Source organism: Dendroctonus ponderosae, unplaced genomic scaffold (assembly GCF_020466585.1).
Source record: "Dendroctonus ponderosae isolate FM_Combo_2020 unplaced genomic scaffold, Dpon_F_20191213v2 Dpon_F_20191213_1, whole genome shotgun sequence".
NCBI lineage: Eukaryota > Metazoa > Arthropoda > Insecta > Coleoptera > Curculionidae > Dendroctonus > Dendroctonus ponderosae.
This window is the reverse complement of record NW_026017110.1, coordinates 6999041-7015753: the sequence shown is the minus strand read 5'-3', so window position 1 is coordinate 7015753 and position 16713 is coordinate 6999041. Positions and strand designations below refer to the sequence as shown.

Below are 16713 nucleotides of genomic sequence, written 5' to 3'. Positions count from 1 at the left end.
AATTAACTGACTGTTCCCAATTTCTTGGTTTGAAGCATTTCAAGCAATTCAAGTGAAATTGGGAATTTGGGGAAAAACTAGGTTATTGACGAAATGTGTTGAATCAATGTGTCTCGGGAAAGGACATTGGCAGCAGTTTGGGCGCAAAACTAAATAAGCTCAAGCAAAAATCCCACTCTCAATTCCAAAATTTAAAATGTTCTTCTCCTTTATCCGATCTACTTATGCTTTGAACTAATTTAAAAATCGATTTTTGTGTTTCAGATAAAACGACCATTCTTCAATTAGGTAAGCAGTATATATGAATGTACGGTTGAGGAGAATTGATCAACATTTTCCAAATAAAACAACAAAGTATCGCATAATTAAGCTGAATAAAAAGCGGACTTTTAAGGCGTAGAAGCCTTGTTGTATCAGCAAATTCAATAAAACATCGCTCTTTGTGAGGGTAGTACACAAAGAAGTATTTGGCTCTAGTGGAAAGACCAAACCTAATTTCTTTAGAGACTCGTTTTTGTAAAAAACATGCTGTTGCACTCATTTTGCTTCCGGTTTTGTTGAATCATTTTGCTGTAAACTAGAAAAATCAGTTTTTTTAACCATTCAATCATAAACGACTATTTGGATCGGAAGACTAGAAATTATGGGCTGATTTCACAAAAGGATTCGTTGATTGCACGTTGCACACAAAAAGCCGTTATTATCACCAAACCGACAATAATTCGGAATGAAAAAAGAGTCGTCATGCCTTCAATTGTGTCCACAGAAGCGAATCCTTCTAAACAAGCGACCACTAAATCTTATAATCAAGTGCCATGCAGTTGAAAAGTGCCATTGATTAAGTTTTGGATTTTCTTTCAATAATTTGCAGCTTTCGATAATAAGTGCGCTTTATACAGCTTTCTATATCGGAAAAGATTTCCGACTTTTAAGTTGTTTTTCTTCCACGTAAACAGGAAGAGAAATTTCAATTCGTTTTTGGAAAACTGCAGTTGAACAAAAGAATTTCAGGAAATTGGTTGCAATTTTCCGCTAAAAAACAAATCCATGTTAATTGGACTATATTGTGAAAACAATTTTTTTATCATGATTTCTACCGAGAATATGCACCAGATTACCATTTATTCAAAGTAGACACACTTATTATTCAGGAAAAAAGTACATAGCGTGAACTCTGAAGGACGACTGGCCATATAATTACACTCTTGTATCGTTCTGAAGGAGTAATGTGAAAGGCTTCGCCTCAAATGGCACAGCTTTACAATATTCAATCAAAACTTTATTTAATAATTAAGATCGTTGGCATTTAGGATGCTGAAAAGCAACAGTTTCCTCTTCACTTTCATATATATAGTGATCGTCTTATGGCATTTCCATCCATTCGACTGTTTCGAGTTTTATTGCTGTTATTATGCAATAAAGCGTTAAAATCTAGATGGTACCGACATAAACTGGCTGATTATCTAGTGAGGAAGGCAATTTTCTGTACTTTTACGAGTCATGTTCAATTAGGGCCAAGAGAATGGAAAAGTGGGAACCTTTAAACTTGTGAACTGAAAGCCAAAAAAACTTGCCAATTCTGAGGATTTGCAATCATTGTCTTTGAACTGCTAATTTTCACGTAGAGATACGAAATTTTTCTCAAATATCTAATCAAATCTAGTTCCGCAAAGCAAATATTTATTGTCCAGTCAGTGAAATCAATCAAAGTTGAACGTTTACAGATCAAAAATAAGCGAAAAAACGGGAAATTACGAAATTGCTTTCACTATCAAGAAATACATTCTTGCCTGAATACCGTCTGCGGTTGGAATTGGAACGATTTTTTTAAGTGCCAGCCATTATCGTTGATGAATCCATTCAATCAATGTTTTGAGTAGTTTGAAGAAACGTCTTGATTGACATAGTGAATCTCAGGAAATATTCGCTATTCTTCAGCGTGTCAATAACTCGAGATTAATATTGATCGAAGCCAAACATAGAAATTACCTCAGTGATCTACATGAAAGAGCTTGCGGCCCTGAACAAGCCGATAAGCAAATCACTCAATAGTTTTTCCCAAGGAATTAATAAAGATGGAATAAACGATCTACAATACAAGCAAAATTCATTAGACGATTGCGTAAAAAGTTCCGTTCGACTAGTTTATTATTGCATCAAGTTGTAACCTTGTCATGAAAATAATGCACTTTCCTTCGAAGTATTTCTGGGCTTTTGGTCAGTTTTTTTTCAACTTCCTTAAAACGAACAAAAACGTTGCTCACTTTCACACGCACTTACATAAGCTATCAAGTAATCTCGATTTTTTCAGAAGATTCGTGACCCAGTCATTAAACTGAATAATCTCTTTATAAATCCAGCAGGCATTTAAAGTATTTTTGGGAATCGTGTGAAAATACAGTAGAAGTCGGTCAAAGATGAAAATTTTCTAATCGTTCATGACTAGTAAAAAGTCAAGTTTTTTCCGCTTTCAGCTCATCAATATTGGATTTGGTGAGAAAGCGCGAAAAATTCAACAGTTTTATGCAATAGTCGCATAAATTCAGTTCCTTTCATCTTCCAACGTTGTTTAACTTTATTATTTCCAGTCATCGTTTTTTCCTAATTTATTTAATTTTTACTTTCCAAATATTCCAATTAAATCATCTCAAATAAAACTGCTTCTGTATTTTTTCCTTTAAATCATGAAGTTTCAAAGTTGACTGTATTCCTATTTGGCGCTATTTCACTGGTGTTTTTCAAAATTTTGTCATTATGTTTTGCAAGTTTATTGATTGCTTTCGTTTCCGTTTAGCGCTGATTTGATAAAATCCTCCAAAGTTCCCTCACTTTCGTCTTCAAAGTGACCTTGTGTGTCAAAAACACCTTTCTTGATATTTTGATTTATATTTTGCGCATCTTGCAAAGTTTTTTGCGCTTCCTTCAAACTACAAAGATCCTGGTTTGTTTGCGGCGAATTAATGTAACCTTCCTAAGTTTCTTTATTGCCTCTTTTCAAGCCTCAACAGATGATCATCTACTAGCAAAAATATCATAGAAATGTGTAACGAATGCAACTAATATTGGGGATTTCAAAAAGGCTTTTGATACAATCAGTTAACGAAACATTCCAAGAGCTTTTGAAGTTATTGGAACTAGAACAGAGCACATTGACTTGAATGTGCTAAAGACTAAAGTCTTCACAGCGAGTTTTTTCGTGATATTTTCCAATAAAACTTTAGTGGAATTACAAACTGAACCTCGCAGCAAGCGGCAAAGCAACCTTGCTTCAATTAACCAGTTTTTCCAGCTGGTTTCTTGGCTTTAAATTTCAGATTTGACAACCAAAAGACCTCATTTTATTGTGGGCCAAAACCAAGTGCATCTTTTCGGCCTTTCACCATTCAGTTGATATTTACGTCGATGATTTCTTCCCATCAGGCACCGACGTTTATTGGACTAAATTAATAAATAAAATAGAAATTCTGTGTATTGATTACAGGCAATTTTACAAGGCCGAACAATTACTCGAAATATGTGTGGTGCACGAGCAAACGGTTGTTGGTAAATGGCCTTTCATTTTGTGTCTTTCCTATTTTGACTTCGGACTTTGCGTTCGATCGCACTGTTTCCCTGAATTTGACCAGTAAGACTGTTCAATTTCCCGTCGAAACCCCATAATAGCCGTAAATGTGCGTGTAATGAACTTTATGCAATCGGCTTATGCAAAAAAAATTAAAACGGTGAAATTATCCAAAATTATCGTGTTCAATTAAAGACCAAAGTGGAAAAACAGGCCATGCAATAGCCAATTACCGAAATTGATAATTGGCCTTTTTGCATAATTTAAGTTTATCCTCTAATTTGCGTGCTAATAACTAGGTTTTCAATTAGCGATATCTTGTTGCAAATGAAGACAGTTAAAGAACGAAGGTTTCCATATGAAGATCTTGTTTCCCAAGAAGTCAAGTATCGCGGCAATCACGGCATTAAACGCAGGATATAATTCCTGCAAGGTCATTCCCCATATAACCCTGCACTTAATTAAAAAATTTACATGTACAGTTTTTAATATCAGATTTGAATAATTGCTCTTTTCCAAACGTTTCCCAACTAATAAACCAGCAGAGCGCAAAAAGATGCCCTTCTGATAAAGCAGCAAAACAAATTTAAAGTTTGCAAGGTAGAGACCAGGGATTTTTTCATTTCGCTCCCAATCGGTCATAAATGATTTACCGTATTAATTTATACACACCGAGCCAACTAATTGACTGAATGGCATTGCTAAAGTGGGTATAAAACCTGAATTTTTCGCCATCTACTAACAGCATAATATTTCCACAAAAATCCTGGTATAACAGTGACAAAGTTGTATTTTCTTTAAGATTATATGGAAAACAATGTTAAAAACTACGGTTTGGGAGCTTTAGGACTATTTGGTTGCTGTTTTAGATGTTTTTGATAAACTTCAAATTTTGCGCGATTTTCGTCAGAGGGGAGTGAAGAATCCAACAAACTCTTGTAGAATTTGAGGGATTTCGAGCGCTTAGAGGTTTTTTGGAACCTCGAGTAACAACGAGCTCAGAGATGGACACAGTAACCACTTCTAATTCCAAAGAAGGGTCAATCGTGTCCTTTTTCTTCATTTTATCAGTATTCATCAATATTTTCAATACAATTACGCAACTTTGTTGTGGTTATTCTGAAAAGAACCTTTGATAAAGGTGTATCTTTTACACTTTCATTATAATCAGATCAAGAACCTAGGAATTTCCAGATTAAGGTTCTTCTTTATCCTTTTCAAGACATTTCTTTTAGTTTCTGTATATTTCCATCAATCAATCTTTATCTTGGTCTCGCTTTTTCTCGCGCTTTTTTTGTTCCCACTTGCCCTTTTTATCAATAATTTCATTGTGATCAAGTGATTTACTTTTCAAGTTTTCAATTTGTTTAAAGCGTTTTCATTCAGTTTCTGCAAATTCATGTCATTCGGATTTTTCATCTCGTGCTTCACCAGCAAATTTCTCGTTTTGATCATTGCGCTTGTTTTTTGCAAAAAATCCATTTTTTCGCCCTTTTCTCCAACAAAGGTAACGAAAGTTTGTTAAGTGCGTTTTTCAATTATTTTTAAACGTTTTTTCACAACCTCACAACACAACCCGCTAGGTCCTACTTCTAGTTCGAGGGAAAATATAGATAAATATAAAAACAAAAACAGAGATAAAGGATAGCCTAGGAATAGGGAACCGTATCAAAATCGAGAAAATATTATTATTTTTTCCTACATTTTCTGGATTTTTCAGGTCATTAAGGCACTTTTTAGAAGTGTCTATAAGTAAAATTTCGAACTTGTAACTTATCCGGTATAGGATTTACACGACTTTTCTTGAGAGCTAAAATTCAACGTTCATTTTTTGTAAACTCGATTTTGATATTTTTTTCCTAAATTTCCTGGATACGTCAGCGAGACGAAATTTTCAGGTCATTCAGACACATGTTAGAAGTGTCCACGAAATAAATTTAGAATCTGTAGCTCATCGAGTTTAGGATTTACAGGTCATTACTGCGCTTTTTAGAAGTGTCTATAAGTAAAATTTCGAACTTGTAACTTATCCGGTATAGAATTTACACGACTTTTCCTGAGAGCTAATATTCAACGTTGATTTTTTTGTAAACTCGATTTTGATATTTTCTCCTTAACATTCTGTATTCGTCAACGAAGCAAAATTTTCAGGACATATCGCGTCTATTTCCAAAGTATTGGCCAATTTCAAGCGATATTCATCTAAATGCACGATATTAAGAAGCTGTTTATGCCGAAAACATCGCATTAAACTCTAATATTTCATGTTCTGACTCAATAATTTATTTCGGTTTCTCAATACATAAAAAAGCAATTAAAAAAGCGAGAGTTTAAATTAATCAAAGCAATCGAACTAGAGAGTTTCTAAATATGCTCATATCATAGACGACATCCATCTTAATGATCACATTAACCTGAACGGATGATTGTGAAATGAATCCGAAATTTGTAAAATGCAATTTTTCTTCAGTTTCCAGCTTTGACTGGGCCGCTGTAGAATGATCCCATTATGTAAAGCAGATTTAAATTACAAAATTATGCGCCGTTTTATGTTCGAAATAAAGAGAAATCGACGAAAAATTAAAATAATTTATACATTCTCAGTTACGCTCTATCTAAAGATGATCTGTATTTAACTAGAACAATTGCGATCATTATCAGCTAGGCCACTGCAAGGCTTGGCAAAAAGTAAGAATTCAGTGGACATTAACAAATTGTTTTTGAAGAACAACACAAACAAAGAAAGTGGAATAAAGTACATGAAATTAAATAAACAAACCTGTTACTGAACTGGTCGCTTCCTATGGTAATGTTGGGTAAAATGACAAATTTTGGAAAGTTCTTTTTCAGAATCATATCGAAATTAGAAGATTCTTCAATAAATTAATGTGATTTTCACTGGAAAAACAACCTTTTTCTGCTGCTAATCACACTCAATTAGCAGGAAGGTGCTAGGCGCAAACTACCACCCATTCGGAAAGTTTCCGTTGTTTTAAACATTTGGAAATTTACGCGTCAAACTCAAACGATTAAAGTTGCTTTCTTCATTGTGGTCATTCATATTGTAACAAGAACATGGCACGTAAAATGCGGTTTTCTCTAGTCATGTAAAACTAATTATTTGAACGTTTCCTCACGGCGATTCATGTGTATAAAAAGTTGGTTTATTTGCCAAAGTACAAATTACATGTCGTGAAATGTAGGTAGCAATTTAAAAGAGAAAGAACCATTGTTGTGCCGTTTTAATTTGTCAATAAGGAAAATTTCCCAAAAAGTCTTCTTTTATCACGAATAAAAATTTGCCTATTTATTTTTTTCCTATATTCCATATGATTGCAACAAGGTAGCTGATCCAAGGCATGTGCTAGAAAAAGATCAACATTAAAGGCGTGGCGTCGATTTGCAATTAAAACTTGAAAATGCAACATTCTGCATGCGTTTTTGTCTGCTGTTTATTGGCAATTTTTGCATTGACATTGAGTTCTGCACGTATTAATTTGGAAGAGAAAGGAAAGACCGCAAATACTGCAAAAAAATTGCCTTTCTTTGGCGATCACGTGCATTTTCCACATATTTCTCAAAATTCCATCCGATTAACCGGATGCATTCCATCCGTTGAGGTGCGGTTTTCAAACACTCAAGGCTCAAAAACACGATAAAGCAGATGGTTTTTTCTCGTTCTTCTGGCTGTGTGACATTTTATTGAATACAATCGGATTTATAATTAGCCGTCCATGTGGGATGGTGGATAAAGTGTTTTAATCGTATTAATGTTGTTTGTGTTCGTTTTTGCAAAGAGCAAATTAACAGGCCAAAACTAACAACAAAGACATTGAGTAAGATCAATTAAAAGACAATAGCAGTTAGATTTATCGAAGTATGTCAGCTTGTGGTAATGCTAATGCACTTATTGGACATGATATCGACGTGCTTTTTTGGGACAAGGATTTTTCAATAGTCGATTTGCTTCCGATATTGAAGAATTTTGCTACTCGTTTAGTAAAGTGAGAGGAGTTTCAACTGAAACTAAAAAATAATTAAACGATTGAGCTGGAGATGCAAGGAAGGAGGAAGAGTTCCAAGTTGCAAAGAAAATAATTGAGCAACTCACTTGACAAACTATCTTCATTTTAACGAAAATATTCATAAAGGCCGATCAAAGAAGAAGAGAAGAATTAATCATTCGCAATATTTGCCAAACGCGTTAAAAGAAAATGAGAAGGAAATGAGTTATTTGAAAACCAAGCGCAATGTTCCAACGGTGAAGGTTGGATAATAAAGTAAGAGATGAAGGATGCGATTCATAAAAATTTCCCAAAAATGATAAGGAGAAGAAACCTGGAAATGTTCGAGGAAACTAAATTAAGACACACTGAACAAGTTTTTTCCCGCTTAGTTGAGATCCTTTACAGAACATTCACTTCCGAAAATATGGAAATATAAACGAAAATATTATTTATATACAAAAAACATGTACCAAAACAGATTGAAGCGAAAATGCACAATAAGCACTAAGCTCAGAACGGGAAAAATTTGGTTGCGATAGGTAAAGTTGAATAATAAATAGCAATTTCAACGATAGAGAACTACGTCAAGAAATAGTTTGATTGTAATGAAAATAAGCACTCATCAAATGAGGTCACAAAAGTGCAAGATATTTTTATAACGCTTCGAATAAAAACGAAAAGAGACCGGAAAATTTGAGAAAAGATACCGAATGAAAACGAGACATTGAAATTTAATCAACAATAAATTAGAGGCACACTTGCCACGCTTTGTTCGGGTTCTTTATGAAACAATCACGCCAAAAGTAGCCGGGTTATAATGAAAAGATTCATAAACATTCACGAACTGCAACGTTTGCACACATTTTTGAAGAAAAGCGAATAGGAAACGCAGTATTTGAAAAGAACAGACATAACGCTCAGAAAAAGGAAAATATTGTCAAAAACAAAATCCCAGAAGAACACGGTCGAACATTTTAATCAAAAAATGTACACACGGAATGAAAACATCGACATCATTTTTTGGCTGTTTTAGAACAGAATCCTTGAGAACTCAATGTTCTTTCGATTTGGTAGCCATTTCTTAACAATCTATCAGCTGGAAGATTAGACCATAAAATACACATTTGTGAGACATTTTGGACTAATTTTTAATAAAAAAATTAATTGAATGAAAGATAAAACTAAAATAAGAACTAAGTGAAATAAAAATATTAAACGCTCATCAGCAAAAGGTAACTTAAAATAGTACAACGAAGGGGAAGAAAATATGTTAGATTTTACAAGCTTCATCAAGCATTGTTTGGATGTTTTGCCGAACAACTACGCAAAAAAAGTATTGAAAGATACTGAAAATATTGCAAGCGTTCACGAAGTGAAAACAGAAAAAATCCAGAAAATTGCACGAAGGTTTCGAAGAAAACGAAACATTTGAAAAAACATCAAGTTAAGCCCAAGTGAGAACTTGGACTAAAGTTCGAAAAACGCAGGAAAGAAAGGAACCTTTTATTGAAAAATTTAAGATATGTTTGCCTTCAATTCTTCCGTATTCTTCAGCTCCTTTCTTGGCTGTTATTTCAGAACAAGTTTCAAGACAAAAAATTGAATTGACTCTACAGAGTGACGTAAAATTTAATAATTTTTTGTTGCTGTTTAAAATCATTCTTTAGCACTCTGCTCAATCTTCTGTTGTTAAATTTAGGAACTCTGATGATAATTTTTGGATTTTCACTGTTTTGAAACATCCGCATTGGTTTTTACATAAGCTTGATCCATATGAGGATACGCCAGCTTGTAATTAACCTTTTCCATATTAGCATTCTCCGATTATGCGACTTTTGAAATAATCATATGGAAGTTTGCAACCTTTCTAGAAACGCCCACGTGATATTCTAATATCATCCCAAATACATACGTTTAACAATTGCAATGCAAACCGGCAATTTAATAGAATGATGCATGGCTTTTATACTCACTGTGTTGGAAGTTCTACTCCTCTGGCTGTGGATTTCCACTAGGCAAAGGGCCAAAAGTAAAAAAAACAAAAAATTCATTTTGACGATACAAAAACTTCGCAATTGGGCAGTAGAGTCATCAAATGTTGCTGATTAATCCACATGAAGCCCAATGTGGGTGAAATCCTGCAAAAAAATTAAAGAAAACGCAGTTTCAGTGTCAGTCGACCAAAATAATGCTAAATTTCATATAAAAAATAACCAATCAAAACGACAATAAATTGAACGTATTACAGTCATAAATAGCAACAAATCGGTAGCTAATGAGAGAAATAATTCAACTTCGAGCAAGGTCGGGCATGATTTCCTCCATGCTCTCCTATATGGCATAATAGATTCTTGATTGCAACAGATTTCTCGATTTAAATAAGAGCAGAGTGTTAATTGTATTCGTACAAATAACATTGAAAATCTAAAAGAACAATCAAGTTTTTTGCACAAATCGACCATTTTTTTCCTATGCTGAATGCAAGGAAAAACTGAAACCTGGCAGCTAAAAACCTTCTGTTCACACACAAGTTATTGTATAATAATCAGGTAGTGACCACAAAACCGACAAGCCCAGTAAGCCCCCCACGTTAACGCAATTTTTGGGCAAATCGCGACTGTTTGTAAGTTTTTCTGGGTTAGTCGGTGCGTTTCGCATTTTCCCAACTTGACCAAAACTGCGAAACGACATTACATTGCGCCATATGGATGGAAAAGAATTACCGACTTTATATAACAAATTTACATGCCTAATGATCGGTGTAAGCAAGTAAAAAGCCCAAGGAATGTGTTCCCTATTGCGAATATATGATGAATGGAATAGCAAGAACCAATTTAAAATCGCCGGCCAATAAATTAAAAGCGCCACCGAACCAAAATGTTAAATTTCATACTCGCATAAGACATATTCCGCCTTTCCAAAGTAACCTAAATCCAGTCTACCTTTATATGTACGAATTACCGGTTGAAACACGATTGAAAAAATCGACTGGATTGTATTATATCGACATTTCATTTCAGCAATTACAATTTTAATGCGCTCACTGGTTGCAAACGCCTACGAAGGTGCCGGGGGCTTTAAAAATGCGAGAAAATCCACATAAATTACAAGATTCGGTAGATGATTGACGAGGATTTAAAAAATGCAGCCAACTTACCATTTCCTTGTCCACGAAATAAATCCAGCAATAAACCCCGGATTTAACAGAGAAAAAATCAACACACCAAAGTAGCGCAATTTTTCAAAACTCCACCCGCACAAAATGCCTTCGCGTATCCGAACACCCGGTATACCTCGCTCGTAAGTAATAACAGATAACTGTGGCAGTTTACTGCGGTTATGTATTTCGATTAAAAATTTCATAAAATCGGCCAAAATCCAAAGACTTCGGTTTCCCTCTCACTTCGGAGCGGTACCAGCCAATCGACTTTGGTCTGTTTGCTACCGAAGAAATTCACTTATTTCCAATGCAAATCGTTTAAAGTGGTTCTGGTTGAGAAATATAAATAAATTACAAAGTTCTGCTCTTGAACGGCCTTTCTCCTTGGTACCGGAACCCTTTGGAGGGGGCTGAGTGACCGCCACTAACTGTCGCCTTCACTTCTGCACGCGGACATGCTGCATACAGAATCGCCTTGAGATTGAATAATAATTGTAGCAATGCTTAATTTTGTGCCAACTGATCTTTAATTTCTGAACAACATGCGAATTTTAAACATTAAAAAATTTGGACCGTTTTATTTGCTTCCAGAATTTCTTTTGAAGCTTTCTGATAATGCTGCAGACGACGGTCTGATGATGAAGATGCGGAAGAGCATAAAATTGAAACAAACGGGCGAATTAAGGCAACATTTCAGGCAGTTTAATTGTAAATTTGGAAACAGTTTTGTTCAAAACTCTTTCGTGGTCTTGGGTTGAAACTGTTGAATAGGCCTGGGTAACTCAATGAATTTTTAGAAGTTGGCGCAGTGCCACGCAAATGGTTTGGTGCGCTAAACCAACGCACCGGCGCAGTAACCCAGTTCCGTTGCTGGGAAACTGTTGATGACTTTTTTCACTTATTTTTAGATTTATTTTAAGGGGCATTTATCAATAATATTTTAACATTCCTTCAAAATTTCAGAATTTTTCAGTTTTAGCAAAGTTACTCTTTTTTCTAAATGCTCAATTTTCAGAAAATTCACTTAAAAATCAATCTTAAGGTATTTTCGCGAATAATTATTAAATAAATTATGTAAGAACACTCGCGCAGTGAACACTCGCACCACCTTCGTCGCTTTGCAAAAAGTTTTGAAACCCCTTTCCAGCTTCGAATTTGGGACAAAAATCAAATCAAAAAAACTGAATAAGCGAAAGTTTATAATAAATGATTTGGAAAACTCATCACTTCCATTCCTCTGACTGGATTTGTTTAAAAAAAATGGAATTTTTTAGTTTCTATTGATTTTTTTCTGCTTTTCTTTCTACACGAAAACGCTCTATTTTGTAGTTTTACTTAAAAATACTGACGATCTGGATGTAATCTACTCGAAAAATTACAAGACATATTTATAGCTTTGTAGAAACTTTTTTCGTAGTCGAATTTCGGACAGAAACGAAAATAAATTTATCCCGTGTTTCCCGAAAACTATTAAGGTTCTCGCAAAAAACAATGACCAAAAGTTTTTAACCAAAAACACCAAAAATATACTTTTCTGGTGATTTTCTTCTTTTCTGACACAAATGGGGTCTTTGCACTCAAAAATTACAAAATTGATTGCTAGAAAATTCGCCTCATTCATCGATTTGCAGAGAACATTAGAAAGCCCTTTTCAGCTTCGAATTTGGCACAAAACCCAAATAATTGTATTCAGTTTTTTACCGAAAGCAATTAAGATTATCTTAAAAAAACGGCCAGAGCAAGTTTCCAAAAAAATATTTGGAAAATTCGCCACCCTCATCGCTCTGAAGAATTCTCAAGTTTTTTTTAAATTTCAGGTCATTCCATTTTTACCAGGTCTCTTTAAGCAATTCTTGCTACGGAAAAAACGTATTATTTTTAGTTTTACTTAAATTTTAAAACATTTAACAAAAAATTATAAAATAAATTTTATTGGAGCACTCGGCTCCTCCACAACTTTGTAAAATGTTTTCTGGGACCTTTTGCTGCTTCGAATTTTGGACGAAACCCTATTAATTTTTTCTAGATTTTTTCTCAATAATATTTCCCCGAACAGAACAAATGAAAGTTTATGATCAATTATTCGGAAAACTTGTCACTTTTGTCGCTTTGAATAATTCGGTTTATTTAAATTTCGGTTTCTTCACTTTTAGGTCAAAAGTTCTAAATCTCTCTGAACAGAACAACGCGTTTATCCTAACGTTTTACTGTAAACACTGGCAAACTGAGAATATTTTATGCAAAAAAGTAAAACGATTGATTTGACTCAAAAACCGACCAGAGAAAGCAAAATCATATAATCAAATTTGGAAAACTCGTCACCCTCATCGCTCTGAAATTTTTTAAACTTTCTTCAAAATTACCGGATTTTCCCCAGTTTTAGACCAAATAGTTTCAAGCAATCGTAGGCGCAAAAGCAATATATTGATGGCTTTTTTTTGTTAGATGTTAAAATTCCGTCATCGGCATTTATAACTCATTAACCAATGAGTTAAAACTCATTAACTCAGAGAGCGGCAACAACTCAAAAGCGCAACTCAGCACGATTTATTTTTCGGGCGTATGCTTAATTTAGTATCAAGTGATTGATCCTTAATTGGTGAAAAATATACGAATTGCAAAAGCAATTTAAACTTGCTTAAAACTGCTTAAAAAATGAACGTTACAAAGCCAAGTTGCCTGCCTTTGGAAGACGTTAAATTCTGGTTGTTTTAGGTGATTTTGCTTCTGTTTGAAACCTTTCTATTTTTTTCTATTCGCTAATGTTTTGGAAAAAAGTAAGCACATCAGATAACTCATCTACAGGGTGGCAAATGCAAAAATGCGGAAAGTTCGACATGCTCCCAGTTGGACAAAAACGGGGTTTTCTGGATCTCAACGCCAAAAGTTTAAACGTAAACCAAATAGCTCGAAACGGTTTTGGTATTTTTCGGCCAGCTCCCTCATTTACAGGGTGAACTCAAAAAGTTAACTTTTTGGTCTTGCAGCAATAATTGTTATGCTCTTGGATCGATTTTCACGACATTGAACTCATTTTGCATCGGTTTATTTGCCACCCTGTAGAAACTTTATCTGAATTTTTTGCAAAAACACGCACTGACCGAAATAAAAATTGCACTAAATGACGCTTCAAACAGAAGTCTCAGCGATCCGAATTTATCCAGTTCCAAAATTGGTCAAAAATTTGTTGAGCAGTTTATATCATTCTCGAATCCAAATCATTCTATTTGCTTCGAAATGTACGCAGTTTTCAATCGCTTTACAATGGAAGCTTTCTGAAAATGTCGCAGGCGATGTGATCAGTTCACCTAAAGAATATGGGAATGATAATGGACAAAAACATGGGAAAAAGGACATGAAGGACGCAAACTGACCAACTGAGACGAGTTTCCAAGTAGTTTAAAGATACATTTGGGAACGATTTTGTTCAAACGAGCCTTTCGTGAAAGAAAGAAAAGCATCTTTGAAGATGCAAGCAACTCGTGCTCGCGAAAAGTCACGAAGAAATTCGGTACGGGCTGAAAACGCGAAAAACTAATCGTGTAACGTGATTTGTTTGCCTGTTTTTCCAATTGACATTGAGGGTACACCGCACTCTAAAAGCCGGCAGATTTAAGTACCAAAGGTTACAGAAATATTTGAAATTCTCTACTGATTAGCGCGACATTACATCTTCAAGCTGATCCGCTTTATCTGGAGCCCAAACGTTTATTGTTGCAGGAAAATTTAATCAAACCGCATGGAAACCAATTTAGGAACTCCACTGAAAAATACAATACTCGAACTTGTCAGTCAATAATTTTTGTTGGTCCATTGCAATTGCGGCAAATAACTGGCACAAAATACAATTTTCGGATAAAACCGTATAAATCTACTACAAAAGCTTCAACTCTGGGCCACTTGAGGCTCTTCAAAGTGTGTCTGAGTTGCTGAAAATAAAAGCGTTAAAACCACTTTAAACAAAGGAAGATATCTGATCTTTTATAGATATCGGTCTACATAAATACGGAAAAATGCGTGTATTTTCGGTAGTGAAATCGCAAAAGTATAGGCGAATTAAAGACTGGCAAAATGAAGCTTTTCGGGCTTTTTTGTGTAGTTTTCGCAGTTTACTTTGCCAAAAACGTGAGCGGGCATGGATATATGATCACTCCCGTTAATAGAGCCTCCTTATGGAGAGTCGACTGGAAACAACCTCCTAACTACAATGACAATGAATATTTTTGCGGGGGAGTTCATGTAAGTGCCGAATTATTTCGGGAAATTTTGATTTTTTCAAAAACCTTCTAGGCTCAATATTACGTAAATGGGGGTCGGTGCGGGCCCTGTGGGGACGACTGGAGAGAACCAGTACCTAGAAGCAACGAAAACGGAGGAGTATACGGAAATGGAGTCGTTTTATCCAACTATACAGCCGGTACTGTTCTCACTGTTAAAAGCATTTTAACAGCTAATCACCTGGGAAGCATCTACTTCCAGTAAGTGAAACTTCAATGGGGTTCAACTCAATAAAAATGTAATTGAAAATTGAAGCATCTGCGAACTGAAAAATCCTACACAACCCGAAACAGAAGAATGCTTCCAGCCAGTCTACTTAGCAGATGGAACTTCCCACTACTCTTTACATCCAACGGATTACATCTTCAATACAAAAATCAAGCTGCCTGAAGGGCTTACTTGTGAAAGATGCGTCTTGAGGTGGCATTATCGAACAGGTTAAGAGGATTTTTTTTATAAATTGTCAGCATGAGTTTTTTTCCGGGTGTTTTCAGGCAACAGCTGGGGGATGTGTGAGGACGGCACTCAGAATATGGGCTGTGGAAATCAGGAAATTTTTCGGTCTTGTGCGGATATTCGCATTGTTGCTGGCGATGGAGCTTCTAATGAGGCTCCATCTGATTCCAGAGAAAATGAACGTTCGGATGATGAAGATGAAAGTTCGGAAGGTGCGGATGCAGAGGACGCAAATGAATCCAAACCATGCTTTTTGCCACCGCAGAATTTGCGAAAATAAGTCAATGTTAACAGAGTAAAACAATTTCAAAGAAATTTAAAATTCCTAATAAAAAAGCAAGTTTGTTTCTGGAAGTTTCCGCAAAATGTAAGTGAACAGTTTCAAGTTTTCTTGATAAATTCGCTGAATTATTTATCCTTTGCCATCCCCAAACTCTGCCCTAAATAACTCTAAACTCTTAAGTTTTCTTTAACGAAAAAAACTAACCACAGTGAAAATATTAACATTAGAGCTGGCGGTAAAGAAAACCTAACTAACACCTTCCAGGCTTTCAATTAACGGCAGGAGCCTTTTTAAGACTCTGGGGTCTCGATAAAAAGTACAATTGCAAAAGTCGCTTTATATAGCTATTAAAAATTCTTGTTCTATTGAGTCTAGCCAACAATGCTAGTCGCTCCTCTGAGCGCCAGGTACCCCGCAGTAATGTCCATGGGCAAGTCAATCATAGTGGTGTATTCCTCCTTGTTGGCAAACCGGAGTCGAGTTTGGGGGTCAGTGTAGGGCGCCGACAGGCCGGAAAGATCGGAAAACTTCTCAGGCGGCAAAAACGAAGGGGGAGCATTAATGCTGCTGTAATGCACCACGTTTTCGCCCCAGGGCAGGGACTTCTCGGACGACACTATCTGCTTGAGCCCCTTCCAGGTGCGTTTTTTGCTAGTCTGTCTGGACAGGAACCAGGAGGTGGACTTGAATACCGGTTTTTGATCCAATGTCTGGATTTCTGTGTTCATTCTAGCTGGATAATTTGTGGTCTTTGAAAATGTTTGTTTGCAAAGAATAGGTTTTTAAGGTTATCTTCAGAGACAAGTAGAGACGAGAAACGAAATGTAAATAATTTGTCCTGTGAGATGATGCTTTCTCTCTCGTTAAGTGCGAGCCGTGGCTCAGGGGGAGCCACCCGCGGTTCCAGCGAATGCCCGCCAATTTCAAATAATGTAATATAATGAAGTACTCACTGTTTCAATGCTTG

General features: G+C 35.5%; 3 protein-coding genes across 8 annotated transcripts in view; 1 reads left to right on the top strand and 2 right to left on the bottom strand.

Annotated features, from left to right (window-relative positions):
• The window catches only part of LOC109533580 (mucin-17), a 36062-nt gene extending 25158 nt beyond the window's left edge, over window positions 1-10904 (bottom strand). For all 6 annotated transcript variants that reach the window (XM_048669476.1, XM_048669471.1, XM_048669478.1 and 3 more), the window contains exons 1-2: window positions 10727-10904; window positions 9543-9707 (exon numbers count right to left, since the gene is read on the bottom strand). In XM_048669476.1, the coding sequence (XP_048525433.1) occupies window positions 9543-9620 (78 nt within the window). In that variant the 5' untranslated portion in view covers window positions 9621-9707; window positions 10727-10904. The remainder of the gene's footprint in view (window positions 1-9542; window positions 9708-10726) is intronic.
• Window positions 10905-14726: 3822 nt separating this feature from the next.
• On the top strand, window positions 14727-15817 carry LOC109533583. The gene is made up of 4 exons (XM_019898933.2): window positions 14727-14968; window positions 15020-15207; window positions 15263-15444; window positions 15502-15817. The coding sequence occupies exons 1-4, from the start codon at window positions 14801-14803 to the stop codon at window positions 15741-15743; spliced, it is 780 nt and encodes a 259-aa protein (XP_019754492.2). The 5' UTR covers window positions 14727-14800; the 3' UTR covers window positions 15744-15817.
• Window positions 15818-16068: 251 nt separating this feature from the next.
• LOC109533584 (INO80 complex subunit C) lies at window positions 16069-16707 on the bottom strand. Its single transcript, XM_019898935.2, has one exon. The coding sequence runs from the start codon at window positions 16472-16474 to the stop codon at window positions 16118-16120; it is 357 nt and encodes a 118-aa protein (XP_019754494.2). The 5' UTR covers window positions 16475-16707; the 3' UTR covers window positions 16069-16117.
• Between the last annotated feature and the right edge of the window lie 6 nt (window positions 16708-16713).